This window comes from Lygodium microphyllum, chromosome 14 (genome assembly GCF_053477565.2).
Source record: "Lygodium microphyllum isolate KBCC chromosome 14, Lygodium_microphyllum_v1.1.10, whole genome shotgun sequence".
In the NCBI taxonomy this organism is placed as follows: domain Eukaryota; kingdom Viridiplantae; phylum Streptophyta; class Polypodiopsida; order Schizaeales; family Lygodiaceae; genus Lygodium; species Lygodium microphyllum.
The window spans coordinates 34,644,379-34,664,578 of NC_141148.1; the positions used below are offsets into that span (position 1 = coordinate 34,644,379).

The 20,200-nt window shown below is 39.3% G+C and overlaps 1 protein-coding gene across 1 annotated transcript; it reads left to right on the forward strand.

Moving 5' to 3' along the window:
* Positions 1–18,968: 18,968 nt before the first annotated feature.
* LOC148025484 (uncharacterized) lies at positions 18,969–19,541 on the forward strand. Its single transcript, XM_087691983.1, has one exon. The coding sequence runs from the start codon at positions 18,969–18,971 to the stop codon at positions 19,539–19,541; it is 573 nt and encodes a 190-aa protein (XP_087548109.1).
* Positions 19,542–20,200: the final 659 nt, after the last annotated feature.

Sequence of the window (20,200 nt, forward strand, 5' to 3'; positions counted from 1 at the left end):
ACATGCCACTGTCCTACAATGATTTCCAAAAAAATCATTAAGATTTTATAAATCTTAAAGTTTCTACGCTTACTAAAGCTTAAAATTTTCAATCTTTAATCTCCTATCTAGCAAGGGTTCACATCGAGTTACTCCCAAACCAGTTTCGTAACTCCAACAAGACTCTATTCGCACCTACAATTTGGTAGAGTTGATTCACAACAAGCAGGCTATCACACGCAATCTATGCGGAAGAATTTTTCCCTTGGAAGAAGACCATCATCAATTGTCATACCCGCAAAATAAGCAAGATCGTAAAAGCAAAAGCCGTATTTTTTAAAAAAAAGCAAGCCTTTTAGACCCAAATTTGAGCTATGTTCATCCTTCTTATGAGATTTCGAGTATGTGAGTTTGTTTGAGATTTTTGCAGGATATCCAATCAAAACATGGAAGATTTTATGGGCAAAGGTGATTTGCTAGAACCAACTATGGAGCAAAAATTGGACCTAATCATGATGCAACTTCAAGAAGAGCGAAGAGCACGTCAAAATTTACAAGCACAACTAGCTACACTTCAACGATCCACTATCGATCAAGAATAAGCACAACTTAAAGATGTTATTCAACATATGATTGATGTGACACTCAAAGCACAGTCTCTCAAGAAAGAAGCCAAGATAAGTAAAATAGATTTCAAATTCCATACTTTTGATGGGCAATGTGATGGAAAAAATTTTCTTACTTTCATTAGTCAGTTTGATGACTATTTTCATGAAGAGAAATATGCTGAAAAAGATAAACTTAATTGCATCACCAACCATCTAGAAGACAGAGCATCATTATGGTGGACTGTTGTCCGCAAGAGTGTTGATTGTCCCTCTACTTGGAAGGCCTTTCAAAAGAAATTTTTGTAGAATTTCCTTCCACCTCAATTCCTTGAAAAAGAAATCAAATAGTGAGATCTTCTACAACAAAGAGATTGTGAATCCATACCACAATACACTGAGCGTTTCTGGAGTGCCTTCAACTTCAAATGCTTGAAGATGTTCTTTAGGCGATCCACAAGTGCAAGTATATGTTTGGTTTGCTTGGTCACTTCTATGAAAAAGTGAATATGTTCAAGCCAAAGACTTTGGAGGATGCAATTTCTCTAGCATATGATGATGAGGATAAAATTCGTGGACGAGAAAAGTGACTGCAACAATTTTTGACTAATGGTAACTTTGGTACAAAGCAATTCAATTCGAACTTCTAAAGATTCAATCAAAATTGCTTTGTTTCTTCTTCTTTTTATAAACCCTTGACTTGACCTCTTGCTTTACCATCAAACACAAATTCAAACCCTAAGTCTTCTCTCCAGCCAAATCCCAACATACCCAAATTTCCAGCCATTACCAATAATGTTTCCAAAGAAAATCCTATGGTTTGCTACAAGTGTAATTAACCTGGACACTTAGTAATGAACTGTCAATCCAAGAAGCAAGTTGTTCAAATCAATCACTTAGGAGCGACTGAAGATGAAGACTATGAAGATATGCGAGACTTCACTAAAGATGATGATGATATCGGTGATGCTTCAAATGCTTTACTATGTATGCCAAATCCTCATTTATTATTAATGATGAAATGTTTTGCACATGGTTAAGAAAAGATTTTTTTGCATGATGATGGAAGCACACATGATTTTATTTTCACAAAGTTGGTAAAAGAATTGAATTTACCTATTGTTCCAACTCATTATCGCATAAAGGCTGCATTCTTAGGCACTAGATACAATGGTACACAAGAAGTTTATGATTTAGAAATTAAAATTTGTGATTATGTTGAGCGCATAAATTTCTTGGTTGTGCCTTTGCAAGCTAGTGATATTATTTTAGGAATTCCTTGGCATCACAAATATAATCCCGACATGGATTATTCCACACATTCCATGAAAATTCATCTTAACGAAAAACAAATCACATTACATGGATTGCATACCTTTGATAATTTTTTCTTTCTTAGTCACACATAGGCTAAACGTGCAATGAGAAAATGTAGCAAATCATACTTAGTATAGGTGAATGACATTGAAGCTTAGAAAAATCATATGCATCCTAGGCATGCACAATTTCTTTCACAATTTAAAGATTATTTTGCTGTTGATTTACCACCTAGTTTACCATGCTTACACGTCCTGAAGACCATAAAATAGACTTAGTCCCTGGTTCTCAACCACCTGTAAAGCACCTTATAGACATAATCAGATTGAACAGAAAGAAATCCAAGCACAAGTTGAAGAACTGTTGAACGGAGGACTCATTAGGCCTAGTAATTTTTCTTTTGGTGTACCTGTCCTATTAGTTGAGAAGAAAAATAATACATATAGGATTTGCATTGACTATCGTGCCCTAAACAAGATCATTGTTAAGTATAGATATCTGACTCCTAGGGTAGACGACCTCATGGATAAACTACAAGGGGCCACTATTTTTAGCAAGATAGATCTCAAATCTGGATATCATCAAGTATGATTGGATACACCTAATATTTTCAAGACTGCATTTACAACTCAATTTTCTCATTATAAATTTCTTGTTATGCCTTTTGGTTTGACCAATGCACCAACTACATTTAGTCGTATGATGAATCGTATATTTTTGAAGTATCAAATTTGTGTGATTATTTTCTTTGATGATATATTGGTTTTCAGTAAGAATGAGAATGAACACTGTGAACATCTATCTTTGGTTTTCAAATTATGGAAAGAGAATCAATTGTATGCTAACCCTGACAAGAGTGAATTTTTTCAAACCCAAATTGAATACTTAGGTCACATTGTTTATTCTGATGGTATTCCTGTTGATCCTAAAAAGATAGAGGTAATTTTGAATTGGTCAATCCCCAAAAATGTGCATGAGTTATGTTCTTTTTTAGATCTTGCCAACTTTTATAGAAAATTTGTGAGAATTTTTTCATTGCTTGCATTGCCTTTAATGAAATTGTTAAAGAAAGGTGTTGTGTATCATTGATCTTACAATCAACAAAATTCTTTTGATTTATTTATACATGCTTTAACACATGCACTTGTTTTGTAATTACTTGATCTTAATCGACCATTCTTTCTAGTAGTTAACTGATGCTAGCAGATCAGGAATAGGAGCTATCCTCATGCAAGATTCACATCCCATAGCCTATTCTAGTTGCAAACTTAAACCCTCTAAACTGAAGTATTCTGCCTATGATAAAGAATTGTTAGCTGTAGTTCAAGCCTTATGTCAATGAAAACACTATCTAATGGGATCTGAATTTATGATCAAAACTTACCAACAAAGTATCAAACATCTTCTTAGTCAACCACAAATTTCTAACTGTTATATTAAATGGGTTGCTTTTATTCAAAGTTTCCATCCACTTATCCAATATCAACCCAGTAAAGAGAATGTTGTTGCTGATGCATTGACTAAAAGACCAAGTATCCATAATATTTCCGTTATCTTTTGATTCCCTTATTCCTATATGAAGGATACCTATGACCATGACCCCAGTTTTCAAGTTGATTGGAACAAATTGGTTGCTAATAAACTGAATTCCAATTGATAATTTTTCTTATTCTGATGGATTTATGTTTTATGAGAAAAGATTGTTTGTCATTATTCAATTTAGATTATTTGTATTGCATGAAATTATTTGTCCTCCATCTCAGGGCCATAAAGGTGTTATTTCCACTTTAAGAATATTGGTTGAATATTTTTACTAGCTACAAATGGAATTTGATGTTTTTAACGTTGTTTCTAAGAGTTTAATTTGTCAAAGAGTCAAGTGAAACCATAGTAAGCAATATGGTTTGTTAATGCCTTTACCAATTCCTAAACGTCCATTGGAGTATATTTCAATGGATTTTATACCGGTTTGCCTAGCATACAAGCTAATCATGATATGAAATTTTGGACTATAGTAGATCGATTTAGCAAATAAGCATATTTTCTATCAGCACTATAAGATTCAGGCCTCATACTGACATTCAAAGTGATGAAAATATTTATAAAAAATTTATCCCCATCATCGTAAAAAATGTCGCTATTAGCGACACCATAGAACAGTCCCTATCATCGTCGTTATTTGTGTCGCTATCAACGTTGCATATGATAGCGACACAAATAGTGACGATTTGTGATGCTAATAGCAATGCGTGAAGTAAATTTACGATGCTAATAGCGACAATTACAAGGAAAAAAATAATTGTGGTAGGGTAGCAAGCTGCTTTGCCACAAATAGCACTATGTGCTTTATTCAGGCCATATAAAAGAGTTACAGTAAAGTGTATAATGCTCCTCAAAATAAAGGCATATGTACTTGCATCCGTAAGACTGATCATACAAAGAATAAATATAAGATCGTATAATGAAAGCGACGGTACAATCATGGCAAGATACAAAGGATAATAATAACATAGTGCATAGAAAATGCCTATATAAATCACATAATGAAAAAAAAAGAGGATGTGCACTCTATGGATCCAAGGGCGAACTATAGATCCTCGCGGCTCATCCCGCCGCAAAGGAGCATCGAATGGACTCTATAAAAAAAGAAACAACTACACACCAGTCCACCATACAATAATGCATTTTAATTAAAACTAGTAACTACAGACAAGAAATATGAGTGACTTACAGGGCCGCCGCATCCATACAATTAGTTGATCAATGCAGTGAGACAGTGTCTCTCTATATATCAAGTCTCTAGGTTGGTGGGATTATGGTCTCTAATGAAGTGCTGCAAAGAAAACAAATTGCAAATGTTAGAAACACTATTGTTAGTACAAGGGATATTGCAAAAAAATAAGCAAGCAGAACAAAGGAAAAATTTAAAAGTCCTCCAGATAAGTCCCGTGGCCACCATTCCCAAGATGATGGACGACTCCTATCTCTAGTCGTGCCCTTGCCACCTTACGCTGCTATCTCCAACGTCCTAGAGAATCTGTAGCCTCCTCCCTAGGTCAATGCCAGTCATTTGTGTCTAGCCACTTGGGCTTTGAGGCCCCACTCTCAAGTGCCTTGCGTGCGTTCGATCATGTGTGTGACATGTACGCACACATGCACTCCATCATCCAGCTTATGAAAAACCTATCTATTGTTATGAGTATTGGAAACTCCTCTTGCAAGGATGCTACTATGTAGTCCTTACTCCCTTCCGGTATGTTCTTCCAATGATCCAAGACGTTGTGCCAAAAAACTTATTGGCACAACTCTCTTGTATGAGCCATCACCCTCCTCCCCTCATCATTCATGATGATGGCTCCTATCCTATCACCCTCCTCTCCTCAAAATAGTACATAATCATTGATACATGCATGGATGTTGTTGTAGTCCATGCCAAGCTTTCGTAAAACATATCGTGCATCATCACGAGACTTAGGCATGGTATTTGCATAATATATGATACTTCAATAACCTGAGAAAAAATCATAGAACGCCTTGAAAAAGCACAATTGTTCTTTATGATGCTGCCGAAAAGAAATCAATGAAGTGTACGCAAAAGGTATCTGAACAACTCACTCACACTCGCATCTCTCCACTCATATTTTGTTTGCACATTTAGGAGTGCAAGCAGTGTCTTTAGGCAAGATACTCAGCACCCATCATATAATGGTATGAATACTTTCTCTCTAAGCGGATCAAATTTCTCGACATCCATGGGTATCAATGTATCAATCATTGTCTCCATCTCAGGCTCCAAGTTTGTAGGAAAGTTTGGAAGACTACCTGTGTCTCCTCTGGTATTGATAATATAGATTGGGTAGTACCTTCCAAGTGGTGGATTAGCTAAGGCACTCCACCCAGGCACTCCATCACACGCCCATGAACTCTTCTAAACTGGCCACAAAGGGTGCACTCCTCCTTGGGATGAGACATCACCTCCCTGTAATAAATTTACTGGCCACACCCAATGTTTTTGTATATGATATTCAATTAGTTTGTGAAATGCATGATTGATATATACTTTTCTTACTGTTTGCTCAAAATTTGAGATAGCCAAATCAATAATATTTGATTGAAACTTGCCGAAGTATCGTACGTGTTCTATAGACAATCGACGTTTTCATCTAATTGCTAGCTTATATTGAGAGAAAGGACATAGGACACTCTAATTAAGATACGCCTCGCAATCTTGAACATCACGACCTTCATCGTTTTCCATTTGGTCTACATTATGACAAAAAAATTGTTTTTGTTATCTTTTTTTCTTTCTTTCTTAAATTGTTTGAGAAGGAATTTCTTCTCTTGTAACTCAACAAAATTAATATATGTAAAGTCTCCATTCACCTACTACGGACAGGCCTACATTATGTAAAGTCTAATATGCTATGCATGGGGACAAGGGAGGAGCTACCCTATGTCCAGTGGTATTACATCGAACTTTGCCACCTTTTTTCCTTTGTGTGTGACTCGATATATAGAGCGTAGGAGGAGGTAATACAAAGCATGTCAATAAAACCATCCGTTCACATCCAAGTCCATTCTCTCTTTTGCTTTACTGGGCCTGGATACACAAGCCTTCCATGCCTTTTCGAAGTGTCAAACATACCTAAGGTTCACCCTTAACAATATATGTGTGTGTGTGTGTGTATATATATATATATATATATATACTACTAGTACTACCACCACTCTCTCTACTACTACTACTACTACTACTACTGCTGCTGCTGCTGCTGCTGCTGCTGCTGTTGCTGCTGCTAGTACTTGCCTTCTCGAAGTGTCGAACACACCCAAGTTGCACCTTTAACAAAACCTTTCTCTCTCTCTCTCTCTCTCTCTCTCTACTACTACTACCACTATTACTACTACTACTCACCTTCTCAAACACACCAAAGGTGCATCTTTAACAAAATCTCTCTCTCTCTCTCTCTCTCCACCACCACCACCACTACTCGCCTTCCCAAAGCGTCGAACACATCCAATGTGCACCTTTAACAAAACATCTCTTTCTCTTCTTCTTCTTCTTCTTCTTCTTCTTCTTCTACCACTACCGCTACCAATAAGAAAATAATAAATTAAAGAACTACTACTACTACAACTACTAATAAGAAGAAATTAAAGAACTACCACTACCACTACCACTACCACTACAAACAAGAAAATAAGAAATCAAAGAACTACTACTACTACTACTATTACTACTACTACCACCACCACCACCACCACCACCACCACTACTACTACCACTATAAACAAGAAATTAAAGAACTACTACTAATACTACTATTCTTACTACTAATACTAGAAACAAGAAAAGAAGAAATTAAAGAACAAGATCTCACCCTCTCTTTGTTTTTTACCATTCATTCTCCTCTCTCCCTCCCTCCCTCTCTTTCTTTCTTTCTTTATTATGTTTCATATTTATTCCCTCTCTCTCTCTCTCTCTCTCATTCCTTCTTTCTTTTTCTCTCTTCCTCTCTTTCTCTCTCAGTACACATCATTTTTAACAAAAAGAATAAAAGAAAAAGACAAAAAACAAAAAAAAACCCAGAGGGAGCAATCCACTCACCGCAAAGGCCCGAGGATGGATTCGGCGGCTCCTCTTTGTGACGGCTGCTCCTCTTTGTCCTTCATACACTTCCTCCTCTTCTTCGCAAATGGCGGCATCAGAGATGAGAAGCTCTCCTTCTCCCTTTTTCTCTCTTTCTCTCCCTCTCCCTCTCAAATGCATGATGTAGTTCGCTCCCTCTTTCGCTCTTTTGCGCAAAATGCCACTAATTTGGGTTGGAAATGGCCGTCGCTATTCTCCTATATCATTGTAGTGCATGTAAGAAAACATTAACTACATCTCAAGCTACAAAATCATTTTTTAAGACTGTTTTCACTAACCATGGTTTGCCAAAAGTTATTATTTCTTATCGTGATTCTAGATTCTGTAATAATTTTTGGACTACTTTGTTTGCTAATTTAGATACTAAGATTGATTTCTCATCTGCATTCCATCCTGAAACCAATGGGCAAACAGAAGCTTCTAAGAGTACAATTCTAGATCTTTTGCGTGTATACGCAATTTTAAAACCACAAGCATGGAACATACACTTTCATCTACTTCAATTTACATACAATAATACACCACATATATCTACACAAAAAGCACATTTTGAAATCATTTATGGACATAGATTGCGTGCACCTATTATATCATTGCCGACAAAGTTAAAGCTATTGATGATATTGACAATATGCATGCTACTATTTTTACTCAAGTTAAAGATATGATTGCAAAAGCCCAGCAATCATACACTAAATAAGCTAATAAGAAAAGAAATGCCATGAGTTTCAATGTTGATGATTATGTTTGGTTACACATTGAAAAGCAAAGATTGCAAAGTGTTGAGAAACACCAAGTTGTTAAATTAGTACCTAGATTTTATGGACATTTTAGAATAATTCATAAGATCAATGACAATACATTTAAATTACAACTATCCCAACACTAGAAGATACATAATACTTTTCATGTCAGTTTGTTACGACCTTTCAGAGGCCAATTACCTATCCACCTTGTCTATGAAAACCCTCCTTTGTTAGAAGAAGAAACTAAAATACTTGAACCTGAAACTATTCTAGACACTGACTTTATGACAACTAGAACTGGTCGTAGATATTCTAGATATTTGATTAAGTTTAAAAATCATCTTGTTGAAGAGGTCCAATGGATGCATACCCCCGATCTAAGTGCTTGCCCCTCACTGCTCACTCCACATTGAGCTAATAGAAATTGAGGACAATTGCTATCCCACCCCAGGGGTATGATGCCAGGAGGCATATTCCATGGTGGATTCTATGAGGCTTTTATTCCATGATGGATTTAGTGAGGTTTTTCACTGGATTCCATAAAACTATATTTTTTCCTATTGGGGCTCGTACACAAGGTGGATTCCTTGTGCGAGAAGTTGACGGGGACACCTGTCCTTTTCGGACGTCAAGTTAATTTAATGTACATATGGGTGATTTCACAAAATACATATTAAATTAGTGAAAATTTATGAGTTTAGAGTGCACTCGTATTAAATTAAGGTTAGGAAAGAGTTCCAACCTATTTAATTATTTTGTAGCTGAAAACTACTAAGTATTCACTTTTGTGGATTTTTTCTTATTATTTTCTAACAATTGTGAATGCTTCAGTTTGTAGAGCAGGCGGTAGTGGCATTGGGAAGCACCGGGTGATAGCGTGTATTCAAATTACTTGGAAGAATTATTATTTTGTGATAGGCGTGCGTTTTATCACTAAAGGTGTGGTGTCAATATTTATTTAGGCACACTTATTTATTAAAGCACTTGATAAACATTTATTATTTTGTATGCACATAGATGCTCCGTTTAAATATTTCATTATTTGACATTGTATTTGGGCACAATCTGATTTTTGGATGCCTAAACACTTTACTCTTTATTTGGGAAAAAGCAAACACAAAAGTCAAAAGCATGCTAATTGTAAAGTGGGCTATTTTTGAGCTTTGAGATTAATAAATTTATACATGCCTTGTGAAGTGCTCACACAAGGCATGGGGAGAGATTGTACCCAATCGGTCTTTTTGTCTCATGTCGTGTAATTTCTCTTCTTGATTTTATGAAGCTTTTGTAGAGTTCTCTATTCTTGAGGACCTCCCGGTGTTCACTACGCCCACATACGGCATCCGATTTGCGCACCAGCTCCTTAAAACAAGCATGATAAAAACCTATAGTTTAATAGTAATCATTCATCTCTAAAGTAAATTCAAAAGTTAGTTCCTTTCTAGTCATAGTCAAGGTTGAATCATAGTATATATTGACATATAAAGGTTTTTGAATTTCTACTTATAATCGTGCATACATACTTAGGTCCTAAACCAACCTTTGAAGAAGAAATTGGTTATACATTATGTTCCTTACAAGTTGGATACTAAAATTAATATGTAAATAGTGAACCTTGGATATTTATTTTATCTTGATAAGATTTTTTTTCAAAAAAACATTGGATAAGGACCATGATGTTCAAAGGATAATTACAAATTTTGAGATGAAGGGATTGGTATTAATTTTCCACATTATATACTTTAAAATTTATATCATGGTCCAAGTCCATTAACTTATATCATGGTCCAAGTCCATTAACTTTATGCTCATATATTGAACCTCCTTATATGTTCATCATCCAAGCAACAACAACAACACTTTCAGATTAATAATGTCATGCAAAACATCGTTAGCTATTATGCCAATAGAGGTTGCCAACTTCTTTAAACTCCAAGAAGCTAACAATCTGGTTTGAGTGCAGTCAAATTAGTCCTCCACATGCATTTGGAGTCCATGAAGTTAGTCCTCCACATGCATTTGGACTTCACTTCATGGACTCGCATAGGTAAAATTTACCTAAGTGTGTCCTACATTTGTGTGTGTGTGTGTGTGTGAGGAGGCTCCTATGCATGGAAAGGGAGCTATTCTCAACCAAAAACATAAACAATTAAAAGAGTGTGAAGTAGTCGACTTCTTTTGGGGAAGGGCAAACCCTAAGAGCCCCCCCCCCCCATGTCTTGGCCACCGTGCAAGTCGCCTTCCACTGGTTGTCAAGAATCGCGTGATGGGGGGACTTACTCAAGATGATGCGCCGAACATACACAAAATGCACAAGGAGAAGCTCACTCAAGAGACAAGAAGAGAGATGGAGGCCAAAACGTTTTCTTGCTAGTTTCTTCTTCTTCTTCCACACACTTTACAATGTACACAAAGTATAGATAAGATACAACATAAAGGAAAGTGTCCTACTAAGTCAAACAATGCATAGTCGACTACACTAGTCGACTGGCACTAAAACTATGCCAGCTGTAAATAGGTGTAACAACCTGAATATAATAAGTAATGAGTCAGTGGCCATGTGATAGTCATAATGACCACTGACATGCTAAGTGTAGATGTGTGGACCCATCTAACCAGGCGGTCCACCATCAATGTCCGCATGTGTTGAGCTTGTCATCTTAACACTCCCCCTCAAGCTCAACTGCATCTCTGCAACTCCAAGTAAGCTTCGAAACTTTTGAAGCTTCTCTGTACCCAATGCCTTCGTGAAGATATCAGCTATATGATCCTATGTGCTGACATACACCAAGTCAATCTCACCTGCTAGTACCTTCTCTCTCACAAAGTGGTAGTGTACCTCAATATGTTTTGTCCTCGCATGGAACACAGGGTTCCTAGCCAACTGTATACTACTCATGTTGTCACAATAAATCACAACTGCACCTTCCACCTGCACATCTAAATCATCCAATAACTTTTGCAGCCATACTACCTTACATGCTGCAACAACAGCACCTCTATACTCAGCCTCTGTACTCGACAAAGCAACTGTAGATTGCTTTTTGCTGCTCCAAGCAACTGTTGCACTACCAAGAGAGAACATGTATCTGATGGTAGATCTTCTATCAGACATACTACTAGCCCAATCTGCATCTGTGTATCCAAATACCTGTACATCTGTACCTATCTCATAGAAAAGTCCATAATGTAATGTGGACTTCACATATCTCAATATGCGTCTGACTGCATCCAAATGTGGCTTTCTAGGTACTTGCATAAACTAACTCACAAGACCAACAACGTAGCTCAAGTCTGTCCTTGTAATGGTCATGTAGATCAAACTTCCCACTATCCTCCTGAACATAGTAGGGTCTTCTATCTCATCCCCAACATTAGCACTCAACTTTACATTCTGCTCCAATGGGACTGAAAGTGGTTTGCATGCAGTCATACCATACTTGGACAACATATCCAAGCCATACCGTCTTTGGGACAACCATATACCATCATCACAACTAATCACCTCAATGCCAAGGAAGTATCTTAGCTCACCTAAATCCTTCATCTCAAACTTATTCTTCAAAAAATCCTTGACTTCAGCAATCCCACTATCACTATCACCTGTAATAATCAAGTCATCCACATAGATAACTATGATGACCAAACCTGCATCTCCCTTTCTCACATAAAGTGAGTGATCAGCATCAGAAATATAAAAGCCAATATTGACAAGATACTCTCTAATCTTGTCAGACCATGCTCTAGGTGCTTACTTTGAGCCCATAGAGCACCTTCTTCAACCTACACACATACGTGGGATGCTCTAAATCTTCATAACTTGCTGGCTGATCCATATACACTTCTTCTTGCAAATCACCATGCAAGAAGGCATTCTTCACATCCATTTGCTGCAACCTCCAACCTTTGGCTACTACCAAAGCAATCACACATCTGACAGTTGCCATCCTAGCAACTGGATTGAAGATTTCATCATAATCTATGCCATATGTCTGGGCATAGCCTTTTGCAACCAACCTAGCTTTGTACCTACTAATAGAACCATCTGTATTGTGCTTAATCTTATAAATCCACTTACATCCAATAGCTTTCTTGCCCTTTGGCAATGATACTAGATCCCAAGTCTTATTGGCCTCTAATGCAGCCATCTCCTCATCCATTTCTGCATCCCAATGAGCATGACCAACAACCTCCTCAAAACATGTGGGCTCAACATCCTCAACTAATTTCACCATATAAGCATAATGGTGAGCTGCATAACCTTTAAAACCAAATCTTTTAACAGGGTATCTCACCCTGCTAGACCTGTGTACCACTGGATCACTCAATGGAGTCTTTGCATTAACGCGTGCTCTTTGCACACCTGGAGTCCTCACTGAAGGAATGCCAAGCTCATCATCCAAGCTCTCTGAGCCACTGAAGTCTCCATCAAGAACTACATCAATGTCTTCTGACACTCTATTCTTTCCTTTGTCTTTACCTGTAGTGCTACTAGATGCACCTAAAGATGTAGAGGTACTCCTTAGTCTCCCAGACCAAGGACTACCAGATGATGTCTCTGGTCCAATAAGAATTTGTGATTCTTTCTTTTCAGCTTGCACATGAGTGTCATGATCATCATCATCATCCAATGCATCACCACTAGATGCATACCAACTACTCATTTCATCAAAGATGACATCCCTGCTCACTCTGAACTTACATGTGACAGGGTTATAACAGCGATACCCTTTCTGCTCTAAAGAGTATCCAATAAAGACACACTTTTCAGCCTTTGGATCCAGTTTCTTCCGCAACTCATCTGGCACATGAACATACGCAATGCAGCCAAACACTTTCAAGTGTGAGACATTAGGCTTCTTACCTGTAAAACATTCTTCGAGGGTCATACCATGAACTGCATAGCTATGGGAGTTTTGTTCATAATATAAACAGCAGTATGAACAGCCTTAGACCAAAAATGCTCAGGCATATTCTTTTCAGCCATCAAGGCACGTGCAACTTCTGCAATATGCCTGTTTTCCTTTCTGCAACCCCATTTTGCTATGGGGTATATCTACATGTGAACTGTCTCTTTATCCCATGAGACCTCAGAAAATCATTGAACTCATTCGAAAGGTACTCTCCCCCTCCATCTGACCTCAAGCACTTTACTTTCAAGCATGTTTCTCTTTCAATTGTAGCCTTGAAAGTTCTAAACCCACAGCTTTCTAGAACAATCATCAATGAATGTGACAAAGTATGAGCTGCCTCCAAGATATACATTTTGTGTAGGCCCCCAAATGTCTGTATGCACAACATCAAGGATATTTCTGCTTACATCTCTGTCATGTGAAAAGGGTTGTCTTGCCTGCTTACCAAACTGACATGCTTTGCATACCTTATGAAATTCTACAACTCTAAATGTAGGCAAACCTGTAACCAACCCTTTGGACTGCATTAATTTCATCATTTGTACATTTGCATGTCCAATGCGTTTGTGTCAAATTTCAATGTCTGCAACAACACCTTTCCCTTTAGCATACATGGCAGCATTCATAGTAGGAATTCCAACATCCAGAGTAAACATACATCCAACTCTACTTCCCTTTGCAACTAACCTGCACTTGTCATTGAAGTCTTCTACAAAGCAACCCTTTGCATTAAATCTGACTTGTAGCCCTTGCTCTACCATCTGACTGACTGACACCAAGTTCTTTGTAATAGATGGCACATGTAATACATCTGAAAGACTCTTTGTCTTACCATCATGCAAGGACAAGGAAACTTTTCCAACATGTGAAATTGGGTGGCATGAATCATCACCCGTCTGCACATAACCTGCATTTTGCAAATCCTGCATCTCTCCAAACTATTCTGCATGGCTGGTCATATGATTGGATGCACCTAAATCAACATACCAAACATCATCATGTGTTCTCTTTCTTGTAACAGCATTCAGCATATGTTGCATAACAAAAAGACATTCATTTTTGTCTTCATTTTGTCGTGAAGACGATGCATAGTTTCCTTGCTGCAACTTACCACTGCGAATATCATCTTTCTTAGCATAACATTGGACTGCAATATGACTTGTTTTGCCACAGTAGTGACACACAATACCAGAGTTGTTAGAACCTGTGTTCTGCCATCCACCTCTTTCTCTAAAGCTCCCCCTGCCTCTAAAGTTACCACGACCTCTTGAAACCTGCATATCGCCAAATTGCTGATTCAATCTATTTTGCTGGTTGTCACTACCACGTCCTGTACCATGGCCTCTTGAAGAGAACCTGCCACGTCCCCTTCCTGAACTGGAGTAGAAAGCTTGGACCTATTCACCACTTCTTTCAGATGTCTCACTCTGCATCTTGATCTCTTCAGTGATCATAAGGGAGACCAACTCATCAAAATCTGGAAATGGCTTTCTGACATATACGGAAGTTACAAAAGACTTCCAAGCCTTTTCATTGTTAAGTCCACCCAAGGTAGACGATACCAAATCACTGCCAAGGCATCTGTAATGCTCCTTACCTTCAGTGCATACTCATTGATAGACATCTTCCCTTTCTTCAATGTATTCAACTCTACTTGAGTTGAATCTTTCATGCCTTTGTATTTACAGAAAACATACTTTCAAGTATGGTCCAAGCTGCATATGAATTCTCTGCATTTCTAATATGTCCCAGTATATTATTGTCAATTACTACAGACAGCCAATACATAACCTTCTTGTCTTTTTCATTCCATTCCTTCCGTGCCTTTATCTCTTTTGCAGTTGGAGGATCACTCACCTCCGACTCCTTTTCTTCACCTGAAACAAACTTGTAGAGGCCTTTTCCAATAAGGAAGTTCGTGACACGGAACTTCCATGAAGGGTAGTTGTTCTTGTCAAGCTTCTCAATGATGGAGCTTCCATTATTCTCTGCCATTATCACAAAAATAATACCAAACAGCAAGCAAATCTTCTGCAACCCTCGACCTGTAGTACACAACAATACATTAGACAGCCTTTTTCACTGTCTGCTCAACAATACACGCAATCTGCAACAACCAGTTTGTAGATAAACCTTGTTTTTACTCATTGGTAAACACCTTTGAACTTACAGATCTGGAATCTGTAACCTGCGCACCCACTTTCGGTCAATACAGTCGAAGTCACAGTGTACCTTGAAACTGCTATCCGCAACCTTGCGGCTCTAAAACGGGACCTGAAACGGCCTCAGATGCCAAAATAACTGCGGCAAAGCCCTGAAGAGCCTATCTACAGAATACACAGCGCTCTTTGCGCACACCAAATCTCACTGCAATCTGAGATTTTTGCTCGACCCTACTTCTGGTGCCTCCACAGACACTATCCAAGAGAGAGAGTGGAAGAATGGGAGAGCTTCTTACTCGTGGCTTACTTGCTCAAACCTTTCTTCTTCTCCTTCACTTCAGCCTTCGAAATCGGCCTCTCTCAATGGTGCGGCTCTGATACCATGTCAAGAATCGCGTGGTGGGGGGACTTGCTCAAGATGCTGCGTCGAACACACACAGAATGCACAAGGAGAAGCTCACTCAAGAGACAAGAAGAGAGATGGAGGCCAAAACGTTTTCTTGCTGGTTTCTTCTTCTTCTTCCACACACTTTACAATGTACACAAAGTATAGATAAGATACAATATAAAGGAAAGTTTCCTACTAAGTCAAACAATGCATAGTCGACTACACTAGTCAACTGGCGCTAAAACTATGCCAATTGTAAATAGGTGTAACAACCTGAATATAATAAGTAATGAGTTAATGTGGCCATGTGATAGTCATAATGACCACCGACGTGCTAAGTGTAGATGTGTGGACCCATCTAACCAGGTGGTCCACCATCAATGTCCACATGTGTTGAGCTTGTCATCTCAACACTGGTGTGCTATGTGCTTTATAGCCCCTTCTTGCTTTTTCCTACATGCGTTAGCAGGGGTGGCCATCATCCATCATTTGTCATAGTGAGCTGCATAAGAGCTCAAGGAAAACATCATAATTACCATGACCAGCATCGAGCGCCATCGCCATTGCCATCGCCATCGCCATCGCCATCGCCTTTTGGCTGGTGTGGCATCACCTAGATTAGCCAGCCTGTCATGAATAGCTTGTAGGGCTCTTCAGATGGAGTAGTACAGGTTGGCCATGACCTCGGGCCATGACCTCGACCTGATCGTTTCTTACTACAGCTCCCGCTTCTGCTTGATGATGAGTCTTCCTTAACTGCTTCAAGGTAGGGTCACCACACTTTCTACAGATCAAGCAGCATTAAGACAAGAAAAGAGAGAGTAGCTACCAAAGCATCCTTGAAGATGAGAGGCTACCATTCAGGGAGGTGAAGGTAACCTAGACTCCGATTGAGAGGCATATCAATAGGAGAGAAGCTTCGATAATAGACATGGCAGGGAAAGAGCTTAGCACTCTGACATGGCCTAACATGCATTTACGAGGAGTAAATGTGACGTGTGCTGGGCCAGAGCGCATGCTGGTTTCTCAGGGTAAAAGACAACACATACAAGACATGCATGGAGATGCAGGAGCTCAAGCCAAGGAGTACAAGGTGGTATTGTAACAACATGCTAAGGACATGGAACAGGTCGAGAAGGCGCTAAGAAAAAATCAGGAAAAACATAATAATGTATGTGGGGCAAAGGCAACTGAGGGTGCCAGGGTACACAAAGCGATGGTTTCCCTCTCTCATGATAGGGTGCGTGATAGGTATGCTAGTCTCCTTGCCACAGGTGTATACTTGTACTTCATGGGGAGACCCCCCCATGGAGGATGAGTTTCCTAAGTGGTATGACTTCACATACTAGGGCAAGGCTCGTCTTTGCCAGTTCAAGTTTATTGGTCGTGGCTTTTACCTGGAAATGTTGGGCTTGAGAGCAGAAAAAGACTGGCTCCTTGCATCAACAGTTGGCTATCGGGGCAATTTGGTGTATGCCCTGCCTTGGTCGTATTCTTTTTCTCCTGAAGATGTTCTCAACCATGAATGCCCAGTCTGGATTGAGCTGTCTGACATTCCACCATGGATGGTCAATGAAACTCCTGACATTGCGGCAACTCTTGGGAGAGTATTATATGCTCCTGCTCTAACAACTCCATGGGGGCTCATGAAGTTTATTAGTCATTCATGCATCCTCTGGGACAGACGTAATGAGCCTCTAGAATTCTTGCAATTGCAGGATCCTTCAGGCATGGAGGTTGTACTATCGGTTAAGTTTGCAACTTTTTCATATGCTTGTTATCATTACAAGAGAAATGGGCATTTTGCAAGAAACTGTCTGAAAAAAATGCAGAGGTCACTAATAAACCTGCACATGAGAGTGAGAAAGAAAAGGAGAAGGAGTTAACTGCAACTCAGCAAGCAAAGCAGTCGGTGCTTGAAACTATATCTAAGGCCCTGTCTACATCAACTAATCAGAGTTTAGGTGCAAGGAATAAAGAGAGCAAGGAGGCTGCATCTAACAAACAACAACCTGATGTAGCATAGGTCAAAATTTAGGGGGAACGTGAAGCTAACAAGGAGAATCTTCCCCCTAAAGCACAAGACAACAAGGGCAATACCAAGAAGAGCGGGGGAAAGCCCTCGATCAAGCATTTGGCCAGAAATGTACTTGTTGATCAAAATTACTATGCACCCATTAAGGACCAGGAGATGCTGGATCACCTGACTCCATTGTGTTAAGAGGTAAGCTCATTCCAGGAAGATAGAATTTCTCTCATGGAATGTTAGGGGTTTGACCTTGGATCTGCGTAAGCAGGTTGTCTATGGGATAGTCAAAAAATTTAAGCCTAGCTTCATAGCTTTGCAAGAGATCAAATTGAGTGAGGAAGTATACAGATCTCTCATCATCCCAAGTTTCCTGACTTTCTATGATACTCAATCTCAAGGTCATGGAGGCACACTTTTATTCACTAAGGACCACTTCAAGCCACAATTAGTATTTTTGACAGGTGATGGCAGTTGTGTTTGTGCCAGGGATGAAGTCAATAATGAGGAATTTTTTGTCTGCTTAGTTTATGCTAGTAATTTCTCAGCCTCAAGGGCTAAATTATGGGCATTTCTCAAGCAGTGCCTCCAAGGCATGAATGCCTTGCTAGGGGACAATTGGAATATGACCAAGAGACTCTATGATAGGTCTCATGGAGGTGGTCAGATGGTAATTGAAGAAAGGGATTCCTGGTAGCTTTTCTCTAAGTCTTGTGAACTTGAGGACCTGGCATTGATGGTGGCAGGAGGGGAAGTATTGCAAAAAATCACATGGCATAATAGACATTATGGCTCGACATGGAGGGGTTGCAGACTCGACAGATTTTACGCCTCCAATGGGGCTTGGTGGTTAAGTGGAGGTATCAAGTACACGACGCTTGATGGCTGTACTACTTCAGACCATATCCCAATTCTTACCTCCTTTAAGCTTGTTCTGCTAAGCGGTAATGAGCAAGGGCCGCCACCCTTTCGAATCAACTCCTCCTTCTTGGAAGAGAGAACCTTTGTCTCCAGAATGATGTATGCATGGGAACAGGCGAGAGACCCTTATGTCATGCCTGATTATAGATGGAAGAAATTCTTGTCTGCAGTAGTGGAAGTAGCAAAGTGGCATGGTAAGAAGAAGGCTGCCTGCAAGAAGGAGAATCTTGAGAGAGTGACACAAGCAAGAGGATGTCTGCTATGCTGGCAGCAAGGAGCACCCTTGATGATGCAATTATTCATAAGCTTCTCAGGAGCTTGGAGGAGTACCTGCAACTAATGGAGAATGAAGTTGTTCAAGTAGCCAAGGTACAGCTCAAAGGACAGTGGGAACTTCTTGGGGATGGTCCTAATGCTTTTTGCTTTGCTAAAATCAGGGCAAAGCAAAAGAAGGAGTCCATAACTGGGATTATAGACCAGCAGGGTATCATGGTGCACGATCAAGAATCAATTGCCAAAGCCTTCAAAGAACACATGGCCTCCATTGTCGGAACACCTCCAAATGAAATGCTTGGATTTCAAGAGAGAGTGGATAATTTTTTAAGAGGAACTGTAAACAGTGTTCCCATGGATCAAGCGTTGATGCTAGACAGGCCGTTTACTCTGGATGAAATTAAGAAGGTTGTTTTTGCCATGAAAATAGGGAAAGCTCCAGGCATAGATGGTATGCCAACAAAAGCCTTTCAAAAATTGTGGCTAGCATGCGGTACAAATCTGGTAGATCTGCTGAATTTTATTAGAGCCTCTGGGATCATGCCTTGCTATGTAAACTAGGGACTCATTAAACTAGTCCCTAAAGCACAAGACATGACACTGCTCTCAAACTGGAGGCCCCTTACCATGCTTAACTTCAGCTACAAAGTGCTTGCTAAAGCACTGGCAATGAGAGTCAAATTTCTTTTTAGTAGGATAATTTATCCAAAGAAATATGGATTTATTCATGGTCCCAAGATCCATGATGCATTGTTGAACCTCATAATGTCAATTGATCATGCAATGAGCCTGAAGAAAGACTTTGTCCTGATCAATATGGATTGGGACAAAGCTTATGACAGGGCGAACTGGGCTTTCATCACAGTTGTGATGTCGACCACGAGATTTGGGCCAGTGTTTATTGGCATGGCGAATACTCTTTTTAAAGAAGCAACTGCTGCTGTCAGCATCAATGGCACTATAACAACATTCTTTGATTTGAATAGGTCTATTAGGTAGGGCTATCCCCTAGCCTCGCTCTTGTTTGTGCTCATAACAGACCCTTTGCTTAGGAGGATTGGTAAAACAATGCAAGGTGGCACTATCAAAGGGCTCCCTCTTCTGGATGGCTCACAAACTGCGGTTCAATTTTTTGATGATGATAATTCATCAGTGGTTGAAGCTGAAAGGCAGTCTATGTCCAAACTAATGGAGATATACAAGGAATTCTCAGAACTTAC

Coding starts and splice junctions, on each gene's coding strand:
- LOC148025484 (XM_087691983.1), top strand. CDS start 18,969: ATGCTGGCAGCAAGGAGCACCCTTGATGATGCAATTATTCATAAGCTT.